A 25,319-nucleotide genomic window follows, 5' to 3' on the forward strand; every position below is an offset into this window, starting at 1 on the left:
TTAGAACCCAATTAGGGTCCTAAACCCATGATAGTCCAATTTGGAAATTCATTGGTCCATTTGGATCCAATAAGGAAGTCCTAGTCCTAAATGGACTTAACAAGAACTTCTAGGGTCTCCAATTGTTTGATGACTACTTATAGTACTTGTATCTTGTATTTGATTGAAGTTTTTGATTCACATGTACTTGAATGCATAGATTACATGGCTCAAAATTTATAGTTGTGACACTAAGAAGGAAAAGAAGGTGATGTAGAATATTCCCGTTGTATGTGATTATCCGGAAGTATTTCCCGAAGATCTTCATGGATTACCGCCTGATCGACAAGTAGAATTCTGTATTCACTTGTTGCCCGGAACAACACCAATTGCAAAAGCACCTTATCGATTAGCACCGACGGAGATGAAGGAGTTGATGATGCAACCTCAGGAGTTATTGGATAAAGGTTTCATTAGACCTAGTTCATCACCCTAGGGAGCTTCGGTGTTATTCATGAAGAAGAAAAATGGAAGCATGAGGATGTGCATCGATTACCGAGAGCTGAATAAGGCAACAATAAAGAATAGATATCCGTTGCCGAGGATTGATGACCTATTCGATCAACTGCAAGGTTCAAGTTATTTTTCAAAGATCGACCTAAGGTCAGGATATCATCAGCTGATAGTAAGAGAGCAGGATATAGAGAAGATTGTGTTCAGAACCTGATATGGAAACTACGAGTTTTTGGTTATGTCGTTTGGACTAACCAATGCTCCAGCAACATTCATGGATTTAATGAACAAGGTTTGTAACCCGTTCCTTGATAAATCTGTGATAGTGTTCATAGATGACATTCTGATTTATTCAAAAAGCCAAAAGCATGGCAGACACTTGCGAGAAGTGTTAGAAGTCTTGAAGAAGGAGAAGTTGTATGTTAAGTTCTCCAAATGTGATTTTTGGATTCGTGAAGTCCAATTCTTGGGTCACGTGATCAACCAAGAAGGGATAATGGTTGATCCAGCGAAGATCGAAGCTGTGATGAAATGGGAACAACCGAAAAGTCCCACGGAGATCCGAAGCTTTTTGGGATTAGCCAGATATTACCGAAGGTTTATCCAAGGCTTTTCTTCGATCGCTACTCTGCTGACAGCTTTGACCCACAAAGGAGCTACTTATGCTTGGAATGATAAGAATAAAGAAGCATTCGAGAAGCTAAAGAAGAAGTTATGCGAGGCACCGATACTTTCTCTACCCGATGGAGTTGAAGACTTCGCTGTTTATAGCGATGCGTTTGGGGTTGGATTGGGTTGTGTTTTGACCCAAAGAGAAAAGGTGATAGCATATGCGTCTCGACAGCTGAAAAAGCATGAAAAGAACTACCCGACTCATGATTTGGAGTTGGCAGCGGTAGTTTTCGCTCTGAAGATATGGAGGCATTACCTCTATGGCACAAAGTGCAAACTTTTCACTGATCATAAGAGTCTCTAATAACTCTCTAATCAGAAGGAATTGAATATGAGGCAACGACGTTGGCTAGAATTACTTAAAGACTACGACTGCGAGATACTTTACCACCCCGGTAAGGCTAATGTTATTGTTGATGCTCTCAGTCGGAAAGTCAATCTTGAAAGGAAAAGGCCAAGAGCGTTGAGAATTAAAGTTGTCTAGACTATTTTGGAAATTATAAAGAAAGCTCAAAGTGAAGCTTCTGAGAAGAATGATCGAAAGGATGAATGTTTAGGCAAAACGTTGGTGTTCGGTGTAAATAGTCATGGACTGAAGGTGTTCCAAGATCGGATTTGGATACCTAAGACAGGAGGAGTCAGAGATCTTCTTATGGAAGAAGCTCACAAAACCATGTACTCGATTCATCCCGGTAGCACTAAAATGTATAGGGACCTAAAACCCTACTACTGGTGGCCGACGATGAAGCTTGATGTTGCAAAGTATGTGGCCGAGTGTGTGACTTGTGCGAGAGTCAAGACACAACATCAGAAACCGTACGGGAGTTTAGAACCATTGTCTGTGCCTATGGGTAAGTGGGAAGACATTGCTATGGATTTTGTCACTAAACTGCCCAAAACAAAGAATGGTCACGACATGATTTGGGTGGTCGTTGATCGATTCACTAAGAGTGCACATTTCATATCAGCCAAGGAGAAATGGTCTATGAAGAAGCTTGCAAATTCTTACGTGAAGGAAATTGTGAGGCTTCACAGTGTTCCGTTAACGATTGTATCGGATCGTGATAGCCGTTTCACCTCGAGGTTTTGGAAAAGTCTACAAGAGGAAATGGGTACCAAGTTGTGTTTAAGTACAGCTTACCATTCGCAGACTGATGGTCAGAGCGAACGAACGATACAAACACTTGAAGATATTCTAAGAGCATGTACCTTGGAAATCCTAGGTAATTGGGATGAACATTTACCTTTGGTAGAATTTTCCTATAATAATAGTTTTCACTCGAGCATTAAGATGGCACCTTACCAAGCTTTGTATGGACAGAAGTGTCGTACGCCGTCTTGTTGGCTTGAGGCTGGGGAAAAGCAGTTTATGGGACCGGAGATGGTTCATAAAACTGCTGAAAAGTTGAAAATATTTAGGGAAAGAATGTTAGCAGCTCAGGATCGTCAAAAGAGCTATGCTGACAAAAAGCGAACACCGATGACTTTTGAAGTTGGGGATTCAGTTTTGCTTAAAGTCTCGCCGTGGAAGGGACTTATAAGATTTGGTAAAAGGGGAAAATTAAGTCCAAGGTTTATTGGACCATTTAAAGTTCTTCAGAGGATTGGGAACCAAGCTTACAAGCTCGAACTACCAGAAGAACTGAATGGAATTCATAACACTTTTCATGTGTGTTACTTGAGGAAGTTCATAGGAGAAGTTCCCGACATTTTTCCACTTTCGGAGTTCAGAATCGATGAGAACAAAAGGTTGATTAAAGAATCAGAGGCAATTGTTGACCGAAAGACTAAGAAGTTGCGACGCAAGATGGTCGAGTTAGTGCTTGTCCGATGGAAACACACGAATGGGCCGAATCTCACCTGGGAGACGGAGAGTGACATGATGGGTCGCTATCCGCATTTGTTTGTTGATGTGTGATCCGAGGACGGAATCATTCTAAGGTGGAGAGAATTGTAACGCCTGTGTTTCTGGGCCTGTCATTAATGTTGATATAATAATCTAGGTTAACCTTTGTAACCCGTTTTGAAATAATATAAGTGTATTATTTGAGTATTATGTGTTTTATGCTTAATTGCTTAATTATGTGGTTTGATTAATTAAGAATAAAAATAAGCATCAAAATTTAAGTGTAAAATAAACTAGTTAGCTTTGGATAATGTTGTAGTAGTTGAAACGAGGTTTCCGAATATATATAGAACGCCCAAATCTGACTTCGTATGAGGAAGTTATGATTTATTGAAGTTTCGACTTAGCGGTATGCAGCCCGAAATACTCGATTTGAGATCGAGCGGTTTTTAGCCAAAACAATCTAAACGAGAATCGAAGATCTCGTTGTTGGTATCAAAGCGATGAAAAGTTAGGCGAGAACGGACGTCAAACGAAGAAGTTATGAATTTATAACGAAGTTTTTCTGTCCCGGCCTACAAAAAATAATTAATAAAAATAAAGTCAAAATTAGCCGACAGAGTCTAAATGAAAGTTGTAGAGCGTAGTCTCACCTACGCGTGGATATAAAGAACGTCGAAAACGGAGTTGGTATGAAGAAGATATGAATTTTCAAATTTTATTAAATAATTAATATTTAAATTTAATTATGAAATCCGACATTATCCGAATGGGAGTCACTGAGCATATCCGAAGTACGCCCAGCGTACAGCGAAGCGTGACGTCCCTCGCACTCGAGTTCTTCGGATGACACATGCCATGACGATTCGGACGCGTACGCCCCGCGTACTGCTGTATTCATCTATTTTCACAACACCATAAGCGTTCTATCATCTGGTATTTTATCAAATTGAGCTATGGTGTTTTCACAATCATACGAAACTATATCAACTTTTTCTCTTTCATATTCAAGAAAAGGCAACAATTTTCTATGTTGTTCTTTGCTTATATATATGAAGAATGATGTAATGCTGTTAACTTTGCATACAATCTTTTGGCTGAATTACAGTAGATGCTTATTTGTGCTAACAATAGCCTTACTTCTCTATCAAGATTATCTATATCAATATTGACATTGTTCATTTGCAATTATAAGTACTCAACTCTGCTACGCTTTCGTATCTAAGTGCTTTCGTGTCTGAGCCAATTGACAGTTAAGTTTCTAAGCCTCATTACTAGCAGGTACAACAATAGCATTGAAATAAGCAACAGTGTTATCGAAAGCAATTATTTTAGAATCATAAGCACTTAAAGGGATATTAAAAGATTCGAGTATAGCACGTACCTTGGTTGTCATTGGAGACTTATCACCAGATTTCAAAACGAAGCATCTTCCTGAAATTTCCTCTTCAGCCTCTTCCTCATAGCTTGCAAACATGGCACCATGTGTTGGATGCCTCATCTATTCATCATCAGATCCGGAAGACCAGATCTGATAGGTACCACTTTCATCATCATCACCTTCTCCTCTCGTCACTAGAGATAATCCCTTCGCCTTAGAATGAACCTCCTCCAATTTCTCGGCGTAATACGCTTCATCCTTCACCTTGTTCTTCTTTTCATCCTTCTTCCGAAGCATACAATCAGCAACGAAGTGATTTGCCCCATTACAGTAGTGGCAATCAACACCGGAATCTCCTTTCAATTTCTTTTCAGCTTTAAACTCTTTCACCTTCTCATCACTCTTTTCAAACTTCTTCTTATCTTCTCCTCCTGCTTTTACAAAACTTCCTTTCACATCACTTTGTTTTCCTTTCGGATTGAAAGCTTTTTGAAGAACTTTTTGACCCTATTGTTCGAATAGAAATCCACAACTTCGTCATCCGAATTCATTAGAAAACCTTCATCATCAGACACCTCTTTCTATGCAGAATCAGTTTCAAAAATCTTTGAAACCGAAGCCAACGGACCTCCTAAGCTTTGTTTTGATTCTTCCATCATCTCAGCAACTTCACTTTTATGCGTCTTAAGTTGATTGTAAAGATCATTCAAAGTAGAATTGTTGAAACTTTGCTGGTTTTTAATCATCATGCTAACACTTCGCCACTCCTTGCGAAGTCCCATGACAAATGTAAGATTAAACTCCATGAGCGACCTCGTGGTTCCATAACGATTGCACCTGTAGATGAGTTCAATCAGACGATCATAATAATCTTCAACCGTTTATGTTTCTTTCTGTCTGAATTCTTTCAGCTCCACCATACATTGTTTCACAAAGTTGATTTTTGTTTTCTCTCTGCCTTGATATTTCTCTTTAAGTGTTGTCCAGATCTCCTTTGCTGTTTTACAACCAAGGATGTAGTTGTAAACAACAGGTGGCAAGGCACCTTTTAACTCCCGCATGCATTGTTTTTCATTGTTCTTCATGCGAGTTTGTTGATCTCCAACTCTATAAGAGGTTCCAGACGAACCTAAGTTTTGAACATTCAATGGAGGTTGAACATTTCCATTGATGCACTTCCAAAGCTCCTCATCTAGTCCATTCAAATAATCCTCCATTCGATCAGCCCATTGATCGTAATACTCAGGGATCAACGTAGGAATTTTGGTTGAAGAACCAAGCAAATGAGAATAAGAAGTCATCGTGTTCATGTTGAAGTTCGCAATTGATGAACACAATAAAAAATTTCAGAAAAACTTGAAAACTTGATGAATTTCAAATATGATCAAGCGAATTGATCACAAACTAATATTTGATCACTCGATTAAACAATTCTATTACAAAATCGAATCAAATTTGAAGATCAAAGATGATTTTCAGAACCAAATGAGCGGAAATTTTTAAGACAAAATGATGACTCGAAATCATGTGATTCAAATTGAAAATCAGATCAATGCAGTTTGATTTCTGCTATGATACCAACTGATGAAGAATTGTAATCGAGCATCAAATACGAAACATGATTAAACAAGTTCTGATTGAAAGTAAAAACAACGAATGTAAATATGATTTGTTTGTAAGCTTTATTACTCTCTGAACTTGGATACAAAATCGACTAATGAAGTGGGAAAACTCGTTAGTCTAATCCTAAGCAAAGTCCCTATTTATAGGAAACTAGAGAGTACAAAAAATACTAAGTCTAAACGCATTAAGCTTCGAATACAAATGACTTAGCAAAATAGATTACATACGAAATGAGACATAACCCTATTTGACTTTTTACAAGACTTCGACTCTACAATATCCCTCTTAGTTCTTAGTGTCTTATCTGTGTAATTTGCACTATTTGTTATCGGTCCAGCTGACTACTTTTTTCCAGTGTTTTAAAAACCGGCTCGAACCGGCCGGTCCGACCGGTCGAACCGGGAACCGGTGTAGTGTCCGGTTTAATTAGGACCGGGTTTTTTCTAGATTTCATGCCGGGGTGAACCGGCCGGTTATTGTTATTTTCTGGTTGAACCTGTTGTAATGAACCGGTTAAATATCGTTTAGACCGGTGACTAAAAACTTTTGGGCTAAAATATGGAGTGCGGGCTTCACAAGTTTCAACAAATATACCCTGCAGTTTAGATTGAATGTTACGAACAGTAGGTCAAGTTCTTATCTCTCGTTATCTCCATGGTCGATCGTGATCAATACATAATCTTCCATAATAAAGTTGCTTTTTTTTTAATACAGTCTTCATCTTCAAAAACCGCAACCTACTAAGGTAAGAATTGAGCACATGTGTTTTTTAGTTCAATTTTAATCCATCGTCCATATATGACTTTAATTAAGTTAATTGAAAAAATCAATACATAAGTCGGTAAGTCCTATCTTGTTTACTATACATTATTTTAATTAATGTTGGTTATGAACGAAACCTTACCCACTGCTTAAGTTTATTATATATATATATATATATATATATATATATATATATATATATATATATATATATATATATATATATATATATATATATATATCGAACTTCAAAAACTATTTGGTTAATGGTTAGTCAATTTGTATTTGTTAAATTTTATTATTTTTAGCTTATGTTTGTTATTCTAATTTTGAAATTGTTCTAAGGTTTAAAATACAGTTCAACATGGATTCTAGAGACAAACAACCAATGGAAACACAATCTCAATCAGAACCTTTCGTTGAATCAAATGTAAAAACGAAGACAGATAAAGCATGTGAACATATAACTATAGTTAAGGATGAAAAAGGAAACAAAAGTTACATATGTAATTTTTGTGAAATTTTTTGGCGTGGTGGTGGAATAAGCATAGCTAAGAAACACCTTGTCGGTGTTAGTGGTGACATATCAGTTTGTACTAAAGTATCTCAAGAAGTCCGTTTCTTAATGCACGGTCTTTTAAAAGAAACGGCACAAAAGGAAAAACGCAAAGCTAGTGGTGATGGCATAAACAATGTTACTATCTCGGATGACGATGAAGATACGGAAGAAACACAAAATCAAAATGTCAAAGCACATACTAATAAGGAAGGAAAACGGAAAGGTACATCAAATTTTCATCCTTCACAAAAAGTATAAATGATCATTCTCAACCCACTATTAAATATGTCATGCAAACTAAGCAAAAAATATGTGATGTCGATTTAGCAATTGTAATGTGGTTCTATGATGCATGTGTACATATCAATGCTTGTAACTCTCCTTATTTTCAACACATGGTAGATAAAATAGCGGGTATTGGTCATGGGTATAAAGCACCTAATTATCATGCTTTGAGGGCCAATTTATTGTCTGATGCAGAGAAGTCTGTTTCATTGTTAATTGATTCATTTAGAAGTCAATGGATTGAAAGTGGTTGCATAATTATGAGTGATGGGTGGAGGGATACTAGGCAACACCATTTAATTAATTTTTTTGGTTTATTGTTCGAAAAGAATATCATTTCTTAAATTTGTTGATGCATCTGATGTAGAGAGTAATGCTTCAAATTTGTGCAATTTGTTTGCTGAGATTCTTGAAATGGTAGGACACAAGAATGTGGTTCAAATTGTTACTGATAATGCTGCCAATTACAAACTTGCTGGTAATAAGCTACGTGAAAGATATCCTTCTATTACTTGGTCTCCATGTGCAACACATTGTCTTAATCTTATATTAAATGATGTTTTGAAATTGGATAATATAAAAAGTTTGGTCACTCTTGCGTCCAAAGTTACTGTTTTTATTTACAATCATAAGTGGCCCTTGAAATGGTTAAGAAAAAGATATGGTTGGACATAAATCATCTGTCCAGGTGTTACCCGTTTTGGTACTGCGTTTATTGCATTAAAAAGTTTGTATGACCATAAAGTCGATTTACAAGCAATGGTCATACCTAATGACTTTAAGAAGACGTTGAAAGTGAGAAATGCAGTTAAATGTAAAGATATTGTCTTGAATGAAATTTTTTGGAGAAATTGTTTGATTACGGTAAAAGTGATGACTCCTTTGTTAAGACTTTTACGGTTATGTGATTCAGATGAAAAACCTACATTGGGTTATGTTTATGAGGGAATGTACCGGGCAAGAAGAGGGGTAAAGGAATTATTTAAGAAGAAGAAAGAATTATACAAGCCTTATACTGACATAATTGATCTTCGTTGGGATATAATGCTAAGAAAAAGTATTCATTGTGCAACGTATTAGTTAAATCCAGTTTTTCAGTATAATCATGAGAATGTTTGTTCTAAGAGAGATGTGTTTCAAGGTATTCTCGATATGGTTGAGAAGAATTTTTCCGGTACAAGCATTTTAGATCTCACACTATCTCTAGGCAAGTTTCGTGAAAGTGAAGGTACTTTTGGTAGATATAATGTCATTGCTTCTCGTACTAGTACCCATCCAGGTAACATTTAACTTTTGTATACTATTATTAACTATATTCTTGTGATATATATATATATATATGTATATATATATATATATATATATATATATATATATATATATTCTTACAATTGTATTTGTAGATGAGTAGTGGAAGGTATTTGGCGGAGATACTCCAATATTACAAAAAAATTGCTATTAGAATACTAAGCCAAACCGCATCTTCTTCCGGATGTGAACGTAATTGGAGTGTCTTTGAAAGGATTCATACAAAAAAGAGGAATAGGTTGGAACATCAAAGACTAAATGATCTTGTATTTGTGCACTACAACTTGCGTTTAAAAATATAGGTACATTTTATTATAATAAAATATTTAACTAATAACAATGTTGTTTTATTTTTACAACTTTTTCTGTGAATGATTTTGTAGACTCAAGGTTGATAAAAAATCTTACGATCCTATTGACTATGAATGTATTGACAAGACCAATTTTTGGGTGGTTGAAAAAGAGTCGAATGAGAACTTGATTACAATGATTTAGAAAATATGCTTGATGAAGAAGAGCATGAACCGGCTGCTCAAACACAAGTTGATATTTTTTGCATAAATATTAATGAAGTGTTATAATTTTAGTTTATTATTAAGCTATTTCGTGATATTAACCTTTTTTTTATATTGTAGAAAAAGAAACTGACCCTGTTTTTAATAATGATGAAGTTGACAGTGAATTTTATTTATTAAGCAATCGTGAGATTGATGCGTATAACACTCCGATGTCTCAAGATCCATAGTTTGATTTGATCTTGATGCGTTACTTTTAAGCTAAAACAATATTTTTTGTTTAGGTATTACGTTTTATGTTTTTTGGATGTATTGAATTGATGTAAAACCTATGACAATATGTTTTTTAATGTGTTTGGATTGATCTACAATAATTTTCATATGTATTTTTATTGTTTGAATGTGTGGATGTTAAATTCTATGTTGTATATAATAATATATATGTAGATAAAAAAAATAATAAACATAAAAAATTAAGAAAACCGGTTGAACCGGAAACCGGTCACACGATTGGTTCAACTAAAAAACCAGTTTTTTAAAACATTGCTTTTTTCTTATTTTTATTTTTATTTTATTTTCAGTCGTTCTATTTTTTTTTTTGTTCGGAGTGAAATTGAAAGTTATCCAAAATAGAAGGGATGCAAGTGTAACTTTCAATAAAGAACTAACATAAGCGGCGAGTTTATAGTGTTCCAAACCATGGCACCTTCCTTCATCATTGCCGATACCATACCAGAAACCACACTAAGGTTGTGTTTATTATTTTTTTTTTTTAAAAAAAACTCTTTGAACCTCTTAGTGCTACGTGGCTGTAAAACCCCGTTTATTATTAAATAAATAAATAAATAAATAAATAAATAAATGAAGGACTCATAAATAACTATTTATGCAGGGTGTTGGGATCGAGGAGTTAATTGCCACATTTTTAGAAGTTGGGGGTTAAAAATGTAAGTTCTGGATTCAATTTGAAAAGGATTTCAGAAGTCAGGGTGCGTTTGGTAATTATTGACTTATTTTGAAAGGAATTAGGATAGATGGGCTGTTAATGTAATTATGGGATCTATTTCGAAGTTATTTCTGAAGGGAGGGACTATTTATGTCATTATGGGATAAAGTTTTGTGGTGCACATGTATATAAAGGTTCCATTGCCTAACCCTAACCCTAACCCTAATAGAAGCAATCAGCCGTCACCCTCCTTATGCCTCCCTCACCGGCCGCCACTCCCACTTCTTCACCTCCGATCGCCACCTCTCTTATCTCTTTCTTGTTGCCGGCGACAACGAGGACCACCCGCTTCTGAGACCGTTCCACAGCAGCCAACCTCTCTTCGCCACCGTTGTTGAAGCTGAACCACCCGGAGACCCACTGTTGACGATGACGGAGAAAGGAATGTCGATTCATGGGATATGAACATCAAGGCTGTTGCCGCCGCTGCGCCGCCGCCGATGAAGACGATGAGTCGTTGTCATATCTGTTTTCTGATTAGCGAACGACTGCTAGCACCCACAGGTCCGCCGACGGACGTAAAGCATTGTTGTTGTTGTCGCAGATCGATCATGCTTCCTTACCGGTGACGAAGAGGACACCGGTGGGTCCGTTCTTCTGCCGTTGCTGCCTCCATTTCGCGCAGCTGCTGCCTACCGTCAGGATCGTCGCATGCCACCGTGGAGGTGTCTGTGAGTTGTGTGGGTGTGTTATGTGATGTTCGTGTATCGCTGCTTCAAGCCTAATGTTTTAGTGTGTGTGTGTGTGTTTGGCCGAAAATCAAGGAGTTAACCACCATGGTCGCCAGCCATGGTGGCTGCCGCCACTCACTACCACCGGCAACCAAGTTCGGGAATGTGTCAGCCAAAAGTTGGGGTCGAGTATGCGGGACTTCAGCAAGTGTGGGATTGTGTCTTCGGGACTTCATCAATGTGAGGTGAGTTACCTTCCAGTAGCGGTGGGTCTAAGGCCACAATGCCAACCCACCAGTATGAGACGTATGATAGATGATTGTCTATGTGATATCATTTAGGTTTGCTACTACCTGATATGTTATATGCTAGCATGATATGTTATATGTGATAGTAGTAGAGTTCGGTTGTTAGGATCGGAGGGTAGTCAGACACCCCAGATACGTCTGATAGTATGTGATGTTATGTTTATATGCTAGCATGATCTGTTATATGAGTTAGAGGTAGTAGGAGGGGAGCAGTCCCCGAGTTCGGTTGTTAGGATCGAAGGGTAGTTCAGACACCCTATATATGTCTGATAATCTGTTATGTTATGATATGTGATAGTAGTAGTAGTAGGGGTGAAATAATCCTCGAGGTTCGGTTGTTAGGACCAAAGGGTAGTCAGCACCCCATAATGGCTTAACATGGGTAGTCAGCACCCCATAATGGCTTGACACAGGTAGGTCGGCACCTCGTAATGGCTGTACCGGGTAGGTCGGGCACCCCATAAATGCCTAGCAGTATGTATGTTATGTGATTGTGTGGTATGTGGTATGATGGGGGGAACTCACTAAGCTTCGTGCTTACGGTTTTCAGTTTTGGTTTCAGGTACTTCGTGTTTAAAGGAAAGGATTCGGGTTGATCGCAGCACATCACACTTTGTTTTCCGCACGTGAGATCTTTAGGATTACACTCTAATATGGTTTTATGATAATATGTTTTGATTACTGACACCTTGGTTTGACACAAGATATTATTATGAATGTTTTTTTATACTAATGGTTTTATGTAATAACTTATTTAAAAATGAATTTTTTGGCTTTGAAATTTGGGATGTTATAGTGGCGCAGCACACACGCAACATTTTTAAGTTCGCAACAGTTTGTTTTTCTGCAGACTTCGGGCTCAAAAACCTCTTCCCGTCCTCTTCCCCATACAACATTGGGCCTGACTCTTCTATCCACTTCTAACCTAAACTTAAAAAAACACCCTACACAAAAAACACGCTACGCAAAGAAAAAAAAACGCCGCAACACCCTTCTTCTTCGTTCGTTCGTTCTCAGCACCCTTCTCATCCCTGTTGAAGATCGATTCCAGCCGACCCTGCCCTTTCGTTGCCGGACTGGTCACCCTTCTTCTTCGTTCGTTCGTTCGTTCTCAGCACCCTCTGCTGCTGCCAAGCGCAGTTTCGATCCTTGCTGCCATCGTCTTCAACATCAGGTTAGTTTTTTTTTTTCTTATAAAGTACCAACTCTATACATTTGAGTACTTATTTTGTTGCTGAGATGTGAAGAATCGTTGCTAAAAGCTTTATTGAATGTTGATTTATTATATAATTGTTCTTTAAATAAATTTTCTGCTCAAATTTATGTTTAGGTTTATAAATTTTTCTGTCGAATCATAATCCTTGCTGAAATCATAAACTTAAATGCAAAACTTATTTGATGATTGTGTTGTATAAACTTTATGTTTAGGTTTATGAATTTTTGTGTTGAATGGTTATGAATGCTGTGCTTAAATAGTTGAATATGCTAAAGTTATTTATTGATTTTGCTGTATAATCTTTGCTTATATGATTTTTTTTGTTCATTCATGATGTATGAATTTTATTTAAAAATGTAATTGTAAAACTAATTTGGTTGTTTCAATTTTATTTCAATGTTTTAAGTCTACAATTATTAAATTTTTGTTATTAAAAAAACTATTTTCGGTTTATTAAATTACTTAATTTTAAATTTTTTAATATGTGCAGCAGCCTGCAGATATTAAAAAACAAATATGCTTCTCATTACATTCTGCAACACTTTGGTTCACATTTTCTGCTGTAGAGGTCTGCAAAAGTGATCCGCAGACTTCAGACAATTTTATTTTGGAAAAACAAAAACGCTTCGTTTCATCTTTTCCGTTAGGATTTAGCAAAACCTTAAAGCACTTCAGATCACAGTTGTCAATAGCGACCATAGCAAATAGCGAGGCGAGGCGAGGCGACCATCGACCGCTATGGTGTAAATAGCCACAAATAGCGGTTAGCGATAGGGTTATTTATTATTATTATTATTATTATTATTATTTTTAATAAAAAGAACGTTTTAGGGTTGAGGACTCACGCTAACTAAAATCAGTCTCGTGCTCGTTCGCTGCTTCGCCTCCTGAGTCCCGCCTCTACGCTTTGGACTTGCTCTGCATCCGATTCCTTGCGTCCACCTCCTGCGACCCCCACCAGGATCGACTGCCTTCTTCCGGCGACTTCTCTACCTTCGACCAGGTTCTTCTCCGGCGACTTCAGGTCCAAAATTGGAAAATTTTGCTATTTCTTCTTTTCTTTTTCCTGTTTTCACTTGTTCTGCTGTCTTTCACTGTGGTTTGATGATTAGGCTTAGTAAGTTAGTATTACACTTCTAATTCATGTTTTGATCACTGCTACTTTCTTAGAAATGGCTAGTAAAAGAAAAAACCGATCCTGGTTGGGCTTATGGTACAAAGATTGAAGGAAATAGCCAATGGGTGCAATGTAACTTCTAGTTGATTACAATCTTCTACAAACATGTCTAAAAAACTAATATGGTTAAGTTATTTAGCTAGTTTAATGGTTTGTTTTCTTATTTATTGATTATAATAGCTATAATAGTTACATAATATATATTTTATAATAGGTTCGTATTCGTGTAACATGCTCATTACAATCGATATTATGCTCTTATGCTCCAATAATCTTTGTGTTTATGTGTTTTTGTTTCTGATTTAACAGATATTTCCTAAATTCGTTGACATCAATGGGTAGCAAGAAAAGGAGCTCTGATAGTGTAGAAGAAATAGATATCCAGAAGAGCAATACAAGCTCTGATAGCAAAGTTTCGAGTGAGCATTTGAAAAAGAAGATTAAAAAGGTGACGAAGAACGAAGAGGAGATAGAAAAATCAAATAATAACGATAACAGCTCCAATGGTGTTAAACCAATGGAGAGGAAGAAAAAACGAAAAGCATTAGATAAAGAAAAACACCGCGCTACATCGGGTGATAACGCTGAAGTGAAGCCAATTCTAGCAAATTTGGAGGTCAAAGAAGTTGAGAAGAGTAGAACAAGTAACAGTTTGCCTGAGTTTCATATAGGCGTGTTTAAGGATTTGGGATCTGCCGATGGTTTGGTAAGGGAAGCTGCTGCAGAGAGATTGGTGATGGAGTTGCAGGTGGTTCAGAAGGCTTATAATATGCTCGAGAAGAAGGAAGATGTTGATGGTGGGTTGAAATTGGAAGCTGAGAAAGAGGATGGATTGAATAACTGTGCACCTTCCATAAGATATGCTGTCAGAAGGCTTATTCGTGGTGTTTCCTCATCAAGAGAGGTGTGTGCTTCCTCACTTTGATTTTACTTATATGACCATTGTTGTCTTTACTAGCAGGTGCTTATTTGGTTATTCTTTTTCAGTGTGCAAGACAAGGGTTTGCATTGGGCTTGACTATGTTAGTTGGTGCAGTTTCTGATATTGCATTGGACTCTTTGCTGAAACTTATAGTTGACTTATTGGAAGTCTCTTCTTCTATGAAGGGACAGGTGGGATTGTAATCTCTTTTTAACTTTTTTTGAACATGACTGATGACTTATTTATTCCCTTTCTAAATGTTTGTGTGTTTCTTTATGTCATACAGGAAATCAAAGATTGTCTTTTAGGTCGTTTGTTTGCTTATGGTGCTCTTGCAAGATCAGGAAGACTGATTCAGGAAAGCGAGTATATTAAGGAATTCACTGGTGCTGTTATTACACTAGCCACCAAGAAACGTTATCTCCAGGAGCCTGCTGTTGTTGTTATCCTGCAGTTAGTTGAAAAGGTACTTAATAATTGATGGGATAAAACAATTTTTTTTTTTATCATTCCATTAATACCCTTTCATGATCTGTGTAAAATGGATTGCAGTTGCCTGTTAAAGTTGTCTTGAAGCAAGTTCTTGATGCTCCTGGTCTCCATGAATGGTTTGAAGGAGCCACAGAAGCTGGAAATCCTGATGCATTACTTCTAGCTCTTAAACTAAGAGAAAAACTATCTGATGACAACAGATCATTTGGGAAGCTTTTGCCAAATCCATACAGTTCTAGCTCAATGTTCTCTCCTGAACATCTATCCATTCTTTCAAATTGCCTAAAGGTGATTTTTTTTTTTTTTAAAAATGGTTTCATGGTATTTGCATCAGTTCGAGGGTTAAAGTTGTAATTTTTGAAGTTTTTATTGTGGGTTTGCAGGAGTCAACATTTTGTCAGCCTCGAGTTCATGGTGTGTGGCCTGTTTTAGTGAATATCCTTTTACCCGATGTTGTCCCAGAAGGCACTGATTCATCAACAGGATTAAACTCTACAAAGAAGCACAAAAAGAAACCCAAATCGAGTTCTTATGAAGAAGATCTACAGAAAAACCTACAAAATTTCTGGGATGTTATCATCGAAGGGTCGCTTCTTTTATCCTCTCATGATCGAAAACACTTGGTGTTTGATGTTATGCTTCTTGTTCTACCAAGACTCCCTGTTTCTTGCATACCAATTGTTTTATCCTACAAGATTGTCCAATGTCTAATTGACATACTTTCCACAAAGGATTCATGGCTTTACAAATTTGCACAATACTTTCTTGAAAAGCTGTCAGATTGGGTCAGCAATGATGATGGAAAACGGGTAGCTGTAACCATGGCTCTACAAAAACACAGCAATGGGAAATTCGACTGCATTACAAGGACTAAAACTGTAAAAGATCTAATGTCAGGTTTCACTACTGAACCTGGCTGTATGCTTTTCATTAAAAACCTAATCGACATGTTTCTTGATGTGCGACCTTTAGAAGAACCATCTGACCAAAGTCAAACAACTGATGATAATTCAGAAATCGGTTCGATTGAAGAGAAAGATGTCACTTCAGATTTTCTCAAAAGTTGGGTTGTGGACTCTCTTCCAAGTGTTTTAAAACATGCAAAGCTTGATAAGACTGAGGATTCAAACGAGCTGCCTGAAGGTGAAGGAAAGTTTGGTGTTCAGAAAGAAATCTTGAAGTTTTTAGCTGTTCAGGGGTTGTTCTCTTCATCTTTAGGGACTGAAGTGACTTCATTTGAGTTAGATCAGAAGTTTAGATGGCCAAAAGCAGCAACTTCAAGTTCTCTTTGCAGGATGTGTATTGAACAGCTGCAATTACTTTTGGCCAATGCTCAAAAAGGAGAATGGCCTCATACAGTTACAAGTGGGAAAGAAGCTAATGATCTTGGTTCTTATTTCATGAAATTTCTCAGTGTTTTGCGCAACATTCCATCTGTATCCCTCTTTAGGTCATTGAGCGATGAAGATGAAAAGGCTTTCAAGAAATTGCAAGCCATGGAAAATTGGCTTTCCAAAGAGGTAACTCACTCCTACAGCATCCTACTTCTATTTCTTTTTGTTACAACATTATACTTCCAGTTAAACCTTTCATATTATATTGCGTCTAAAAAAGAGTTTGAACAATTTCAGGAAAGGAATTGTGGGATGAGTGCAGATGCTCACAGATTGCATGCATTGAGGTACTTACTCATCCAATTGCTGCTCCAAATCCTACTCAGACCAGGGGAATTCTTTGAAGCTGCTTCTGAAATCATAATTTGCTGCAAAAAATTCTTCCCATCACCCGATCTTCTTGATTCATCTGGAGATGATGAAGCAGATGCAGATGGTGATGATGCACCTGTGTTAATGGATGTTTTTGTTGATACACTCTTATCATTGCTTCCTCAATCATCAGCTCCCATGCGATCCTCCATTGAACAGGTATAATCAATCAACATACTTGTATTGATTTTCTTCATAATAAGCAAATAGAAGTTGAAATAGAATTTTCAAGTTTCCATTGTTGACATTTTTCCACTTACCTTTTGTAGGTTTTCAAATACTACAGTGATGATGTGACAGACGATGGTTTACTCCGAATGTTGAAAGTTATAAAAAAAGATTTAAAACCCGCAAGGCGTCAGGATTCCGATACTGAAAATGATGATGACACTGATGACGATGATCTTCTAGAAATCGAAGAAGCTGAAGATTCCGATGAAGCGGAAACCGGTGGTGAAGCTGCTGATGACCAATCCGAAGACTCCGAGGGAATTGCTGATTCCGCCGGAAAAGAAGATTCCGATTCCGATTCCGATGGCGGAATGGATGATGAAGCCATGTTTAGAATGGATTCGTATCTGGCGCAGATCTTTAAAGAGAAACGAAACCAAGCAGGAGGGGAAACTGCTCATTCTCAGCTTGTTCTTTTCAAACTCCGTGTTCTTTCCTTGCTTGAAATCTACCTCCATGAGAATCAAGGCAAGTTTTTTACTTTTATAATATGTTACATTTTTAGTCCCTAAAAGTGTTTTCTTTTAATTTTGGTCCTTTGAGTATAGCTTATTTCTGCATTTTTGGTACCTGAGTATAGCTGATTTTTGCATTTTTGCTCCCTCCCAAAAAGTTATCTTGTAGTTTTGGTCCTTATTTGATGTTCTTTGTAACGATTTTCGTCCTTAAGTTTAGCCGATTTTGCAATTTTGGTCTTTTAGGTTTTTGTACTAATTTTGGTCCCAAAAAAGTTCTTTTGCAAATTTGGTCTCTAAATTTGGGGCTATTGTAAGAAATTTGTTTGAGGTTTTGTAACAGTTTTTTAGTATATTTTTGGTCCTTGAGTATACCTGATTTTTGCAAATTTGACCCCCAAAAATGTTACAAAAACCTCAAATTACTAGAATTTCAAAAACCAGCTATACTCAGGGACCAAGAATGTAAATTAATCTAATTTAACATCATATCATATCATGCAGGTAAACCACAAGTATTGAAGGTGTTCACAAATCTTGCACAAGCATTCGTGAACCCCAATACAACTGAAGGAAGTGAACAGTTAGGTGACAGGATCTGTAAAATCATGGAACACAAAATCTTCAAAGCAAAACATTATCCAAAAGACGAATCTGTTCAGCTATCACTTCTCGAGCCTCTACTTGAAAAGAATCTAAAATTGGCATCAAAACCTTTCAAAAAGAAGAAATCAGCAATCACTCCATCAAAAAAGAAACAATCAGCTTCGTTTCAACGTTACAGAAAGATTGTGAATCTCGCCCAGAATTCAATCTACTGGATCTTGAAGATCATTGATTCTAGAAGCTTCAAGGAAGATGAATTGGAGAAGGTGTTTGAGATTTTTAAAGGGGCTTTAACCCGTTATTTCGATGGGAAAAACTCGATGCTCAAGTTGAATTTCTTGAAGGAGATTTTCAGGAGGTGGGCGTGGATCGGGAGACGTTTTTTCGGGTTTTTAGTTGAGAAATGTGGAGGGGCGAAATCGAAATTTCGGAGAGTTGAAGGGCTTGATTTGGTGTTGGAGATTTTGAAGCCTTTGAACATTGAAGGAAGCGATGTTGGAAAGAAGATGGTGAGTAAACATATGTCTGAAATTTGTGTTTTGATTAAGGAATTGGTGATGAATATGCCTGAAAAGCAATCCAAAAGGGCGGAAGTCAGAAAGTTTTGTGGGAAATTATTTACGATTTTCACCAATTTAAAGTTATCCGCTAAGTTTCTTGAGTCTTTGGATCCGGAAGTTTCTGTGGCGTGTGAGGGGCAAATTGGTAAAGTGTTTCTTGATTTGAAGAAACAACAAGTTTAGCGTAGGGTTCTTGAAAAAGATTTGGAGATGAAGCTAAAGTGTGAGATTTTAGAGCTTCATAAAATTTTGAAGGGATCTTTGTTTTATTTTTAAGAAACTTTATATTCTGGAATCACTATACGAATGTTTGCAGTTGCTTAGTTTTATTAGAGCATTTTATGTTATAAACTTTTGAATATTATTTTCATGTACTATTGAACAAGAATATCCTCATTGCTTACATTTTTTCAACGTTTTAAATACCCTTGCATATACCGAGTAAATATATATATATTTCAAATGATATTATTTAGTCCTTTTTATGTGTTTTATCATTGAACTTCACTCAACTTTTTAACATGGTATACGAGGGAAATGACATGAACAACTACCACATGAAAGATGAATCAAGGAAGTTTTGGTTGTTAGACAAGAATTAAACCAAAAGAAATGGAAGCTGTTAACGTTTCTAGTTAAACTGGTTTAATGGATTTTGCGTAATGACAAGTTGAAATGTGTACTAGTTCTGTAATGCATTTTGTTTAGCGACATAAGTGGAACTTTGGTTATCCATAGTTTTTAAAATATTTTTGCATATTAACAGTTTGTATTGAATGTACATGATTTGTAATGTTGTTAAATAGTACATGATAAACTTCTATGGCATATGTAATTATGTATCATAAGTTAATCCAAAGAGTATCATGTGACATTTACATAAGTGTGCCCTATTTATCAAAAGTCGTGCCATTAAAAAAAAATCGTATGCAAGGTCTTAAATTTCAAATTAAAAATTTCATTATCAGAATATAATAAAGTATCAAGCTTCGTTCCCACAAATAATATAAAAATACATTTGTTCAACGTTATAAAACATAGTTTCCAAAATAGAAAAAAAAAATTGTAATAATATAGAATCAATAGAAGTGTACATCATAAAAACCCAATGATATGAGTTTATAGTCACCCCGCACCTTGCCTTGATCACTAGAACAACATGAAAAAAACATTTGTAAACTATAGGTAAACATAGTACTTAGTGAGTTCACAAATATATCACATACAACAATACACATACAATGCATACAAACAAATGATTTGTAACCTATCGTCATTCCACCATTAACAGTTGACTCGCAGCCTAATGTCATTTCGTCATCGACCCTCAAACATTACTTAACAACTGACTAATAGCCTAACATCGTTTAGTCAACGACTCTGAGTATCTAGACTCATAACCTAATGTCGTTCCATCATCAACATCTTAAACATAAACAAAAAAGCACCATACAATCAAGCAGACAACAAACATACAAAAGACTAATCTCGTTTACTTGTATAAGTATACATTAGCAATATCTACATCCTATCGTACAAAGAATATCTATTGTCATACGAAATATAGTTAGAAAGCTCACCCGAGTCTAGCAGAAGAATCACAACCATAGCCTCCACAATGAATAGCTAGCACAAACCACCTAATCATCCAACCGAGGCCAAACCTCATTCAAATCCTATAACACACCAAAATTTGACCAAAAGTTAAACTAGTCAAAAAGTCAATGATCAACAGGCCAGGCTCATTGTGACCATCAATCGAGACTAGGTTCATGAGACGCGTTGCAGCCAATAAGAGGTGTGTCGCTTCCTACCGGCTTAACAACCTTCTTGATAAGACTAGGTTCCCGAGGACAGTTAGTATGCTTCCGGATCTCGGTTCGATGTCGGGCGGGGCCCGAGAAGTGTTTACATGTTAGTATATGTGTTTATATTATATGTTAGTTGATATATTCATATGTATGCTGAGAACGGCTCGATGCCGGGCCGGGCCCGATGCCGAATAGGGTTCGATGCCGGGAAAGCCGATGTCGAGCTAGACTCGATGTAGCAGGGGTGGGGCCCAAGATACGATTGTATGTTATGTGTATGATATGTGGTAGTTTGGGGGAGCTCACTAAGCTTCGTGCTTACGGTTTTCAGTTTTGGTTTCAGGTACTTCCCCTAGCAAGGGGAAGGGCTCGGGATGATCGCATGACACACACCACAGTTTAGCCTGGGATATTTCAGACTTTATATGATGATGGTTGAATTATGGTTTTCTTAAATGTTTTAAAAATGAAAATTTTGGATTGTATTTTTGGTGTGTTTCAAGTTGGTATCAGAGCCTTGGTTTGAGGGGTTCGGACACACTCTCGGGTGTGTCTGAACACAAACTAAGGAATTGGTATAGAAATTTTTAAAAGAAAAATCATTTTTATAAAAGGACTTTGAGAAAAAGAAAAGAATTTTAGAAAAAGCGAAAAGAACTTTAAAAAGGAGAAAAGGTTGTGGTGCATGCAATCAACCGAACTCAAGTAAGTACTCTCAAATTACCCATAAAAGTTTATGTTATGCTATGTTTATGAGAATTGCATGCTAGATTAGGGCTAAGGATCAAGGAAGGATGCCTTATGTGCCTGTTATATGTGTATCAACTTTATAAACTGCATGCTAGTACAGATTAGTCAGTGATATGATGGCCTGATTAGGATATGCTTGATTATGTTTACTCAAGGCTCGAATGCTGTTTGCTTTGTGCTTTTAGGAGTTCTAGTTATCTTTTACTAACTAGTAAACGAATATGTTAAGTTACATATTGCAATGACTAAATAATTTCAGAATGTTAGGTCTAGCTCTATTTCGCAGCTCTTTTCTGAGTCCAACCGTTGTAGGGTAGGATCTTCATTCGAAAAGTTATCTAGTCTTAGTGATATGCAATGGTATTCACGAGATAGTTAGGGGGAGATAACAGGAACTTCTTATGCAGCTGATGGCGGAGAGTGGGATGGTGATTACCCTAGGACAAGCCTAGGATGAGATTAGCGCGTGAAGCAGTAGTAATAGAAGGGACTTGGTGAAGTCAAGGCAGTTACTGAGGAAAGTACCGATAGATATGGAATGTAGTATGAGCCCGTACTACTAAAAGCAGATGATCCATACTTGAATCAAGGAAGGTTGAGATGAATCTGGGAACTTGTAGTATATATGTGATCCCTCGAGAGTTGTTTAGTATTCTGATGTTTGTTATGATGTGTATCCTAGAGATTCTCGATGAGAGGTTGATTGCTTTCTGCACTGAGATGGCGGCCATGCTAGGGGCCCGTACACTGACTTTCAGGGAGTTCAGAGCTTGTGGAGCTCCAAGTTACCAAGGGGTTAAGGACCCTATTGCTAGAAGCAGATGGTTGGATGATGTCACCAACGCTGTCTGTACGAGCAGATGTCCCGAGGGGGACAAGGTCCTACTTGCTTCCTGTCTGCTGAAGAACAGGGCACGCGACTGGTGGGAAGAGGTCGGACATGCCATTCGTGATGACATAACTTCAGATGCGATGAACTGGAGTGACTTTTCAGCTAGGTTTAGGGCCAATTTTGCACCTATGATTTAGGTGTAGCAGCTAGCGAGAGAGTTCCAGGATTTACAGCAGACCACTTAGACGGTGACTGAGATCACTGCCAAGTTTAGGGGAGAGGGCCCTTCTTGTTATGCAGTACATGGCAGATGAGGAGATGAAGAAGGCCTGATATCATGAGATATTGAGGAGTGACATACAACAGTTTGTGAGCCGTTCAAGCTGCAAGACGCTGGAAGACATGATTGCGAGAGCTCGGGAAAGGGAGCTAGATTTGGAGATGGAGAGGAAGAAGAAACCCGATGGGGTGCAGGCAGTGAGTGCGGGCAAGAAGCCCAAGGTGTCAGATCACATATCGAGGAGCTAGTAGGGCCGCAGCCGGTGTGGAAAATGCGGCAAGATGCACGAGGGGGAGTGCAAGGCAGGGAGTTCGGGCTGCTTCAAGTACGGTCGGACTAGTCATATGAGCAGGGATTGTACTGCTACTACCACTACGACATGATTAGATATGATTTGCTTTCAGTGCAATCAGAGGGGACACAAGCGGTCCCAGTGCCTGCGTTTAGGTGCAACAGGACAGGTGGCGACAACTACTCCTGCCACACTGAGGATTACAAATGGCCGTCAGGGCCGGGCTGAGGCGCCCACAATGAGGAGCAGGGATTTTCAGTTAACTGCAGAGGAGGCACATGTGGCTCCCGATGTTGTGATCGGTATGTATTCTCTCCTTATCTCTTTATTTATATTAATTGTCGCTCATGTTTTATGTATTTTATTATAGGATAGTTCCTAGTGAACGGTATATCAGCTTTGGTATTGTTTGATTTGGGTGTCACCCTATCTTTTGTATCGCTCACACTCAACAATAGATTTGTAGGAGCTTCAGGGGAACTGGGTTGCCCACTGAATGTGGAGATAGCAGATGACAGGACTGTCAGAGTCACGAGGGTTCACAAAGGATGTACACTACAGTTATTCGATCAACAATTTTCAATAGACCTGGTTCTTATTCCCATGTGTGGGAATAAGGTTATAGTGACTATGAATTGGTTGAGCCCCAATGGGGCAGTGATTGACCGTGAGCAGCAGTTAGTGATGGTTCACACTTCTAATGGGGGAGAGTCAGTGATCCAGGGCGAGAGGCCACAATGCAGACCGATTTTATGTTCAGCAGCGAGAGCGAGGCACCACCTTTAGCAAGGTTGCACATGATACGTCGCCTAAGTCATGGATACCCGGTAGAAGGGTAAGGCGAAAGTTGATGATGTACCAGTAGTGCGAGAGTACCCGAACGTATTCCCATAGGATTTACCTGGGATACCTCCGGAGAGACATGTTGAGTTTAGGATTGAACTGGTCCCTGGTGCGGCTCCGATAGCCAAGACACAATATCGGTTGGCTCCTCCCGAGATGCAGGAGTTGTCTATGCAGTTGCAAGAGATGCTAGACAAGGGTTTTATCAGGCCGAGCAGTTTGCCATGGGGAGCTCCGATCGTGTTTGTGAAGAAGAAGGACGGGTCACATCGCATGTTCATAGACTACCGAGAACTAAACAAGGTAACGGTGAAGAACCATTACCCACTTCCGAGGATAGATGATTTGTTTGACTAGCTTCAAGGAGCATATTGGTTCTCTAAGATTGATCTACGGTCAGGATATCACCAGATGCGAGTCAGGGATGATGATATGCAGAAGACCACTTTTAGGACTCGCTATGGTCATTATAAGTTTGTGGTGATGCCATTTAGGCTCACCAATAATCCAGCCGCGTTCATGGATCTCATGAACCGCATGTTCAGGCTGATGCTGGATCGATCTGTAATAATCTTCATTGATGATATCTTGGTTTAATCCAAGACTTAGGAGCAGCATGAGGAGTACCTGAGAGAGATGCTGGAGATACTGAGGAGGGAGAGACTTTTTGCAAAGTTCTCCAAGTGTGAGTTCTGGTTGCGCGAGGTGCAGTTTCTTGGGCGTCTCCTCAACTAGAAGGATATTCTGGTCGATCCGGCCAAGATAGAGGCCGTGATACAGTGGGCGATTCTGAGGTATCCAACTGATATTCAGAGTCTCTTGGGTCTAGCGGATTATTACCGGAGATTTATCCAGTATTTCTCCAAGATTGCAGTACCTTTGACCCGACTAACCAAGAAGTCGGTGGTTTTTTCCCTGGGGACCTGAGCAGCAGGCAACCTTCGAGACGCTTAGACAACGGTTGTGCGAGGCATTGATTCTCATTCTGTCAGAGGGAGTTTATGACTTCGTAGTTTACTGTGATGCTTCGATCACAAGCATGTGAGTAGTTTTGATGCAGCGGGGTCATGTGATAGCTTATGTTTCGAGATAGTTGAAGTCTCACGAGGCTAACTACCCGACACATGATTTAGAGTTGGGGGCAGTGGTGTTCGCCCTCAATATTTGGCGGCATTACCTCTACGGGATCCATTGTACCATTTACACGGACCACAAGAGTTTGAGGTACCTCATGGATCAGCCGAATCTGAACATGAGGCAGTGTCGGTGGTTAGATGTGGTGAAGGACTATGATTGTGAGATCCTTTACCACCCAGGAAAGTCCAACGTAGTAGCCGATGCCCTGAGTCGCAAGGCGGTAGCAGCCCTGAGTCGAGACATCTGTCTGAGAATAACAGTGATTGCCACATTGCTAGAGCAGATCTGAGAGGCGCATGTGGAGGGCCTAAAGGAGGAGCGCTGGAAGTGCGAGCGGATTGTAGGCTAGGTGGCCTCTTTCGATAATGATAGCCATGTGTTGTTGACCCTGCATGGGAGGGTCTGGGTACCGTACTAGGGCGTAGTACGAAAGATATTGATGGATGAGGTCCACAAGTCCAGGTTCTCTATCCATCCCGGGGCGATGAAGATGTACAAAGATCTTTGACCCGATTGCTGGT

The 25,319-nt window shown here is 38.3% G+C and overlaps 1 protein-coding gene and 1 pseudogene across 2 annotated transcripts; both read left to right on the forward strand.

Moving 5' to 3' along the window:
• Positions 1-7,140: 7,140 nt before the first annotated feature.
• On the forward strand, positions 7,141-9,623 carry LOC145017011 (uncharacterized; annotated as a pseudogene).
• A 3,872-nt stretch (positions 9,624-13,495) lies between these two features.
• On the forward strand, positions 13,496-19,276 carry LOC145014570 (uncharacterized). 2 transcript variants are annotated; one of them, XM_078972962.1, is made up of 9 exons: positions 13,496-13,668; positions 14,131-14,725; positions 14,809-14,934; positions 15,030-15,209; positions 15,296-15,523; positions 15,619-16,755; positions 16,867-17,160; positions 17,271-17,700; positions 18,192-19,276. In XM_078972962.1, the coding sequence occupies exons 2-9, from the start codon at positions 14,156-14,158 to the stop codon at positions 19,034-19,036; spliced, it is 3,810 nt and encodes a 1,269-aa protein (XP_078829088.1). In that variant the 5' UTR covers positions 13,496-13,668; positions 14,131-14,155; the 3' UTR covers positions 19,037-19,276. The 2 variants fall into 2 exon arrangements, with proteins under 2 accessions (XP_078829088.1, XP_078829089.1); XM_078972963.1 differs by having other exon boundaries at positions 13,496-13,647.
• The last annotated feature ends 6,043 nt before the right edge of the window (positions 19,277-25,319 follow it).

This window comes from Lactuca saligna, chromosome 9 (assembly GCF_052625555.1).
Source record: "Lactuca saligna cultivar CGN05327 chromosome 9, ASM5262555v1, whole genome shotgun sequence".
Taxonomy (NCBI): Eukaryota; Viridiplantae; Streptophyta; class Magnoliopsida; order Asterales; family Asteraceae; genus Lactuca; species Lactuca saligna.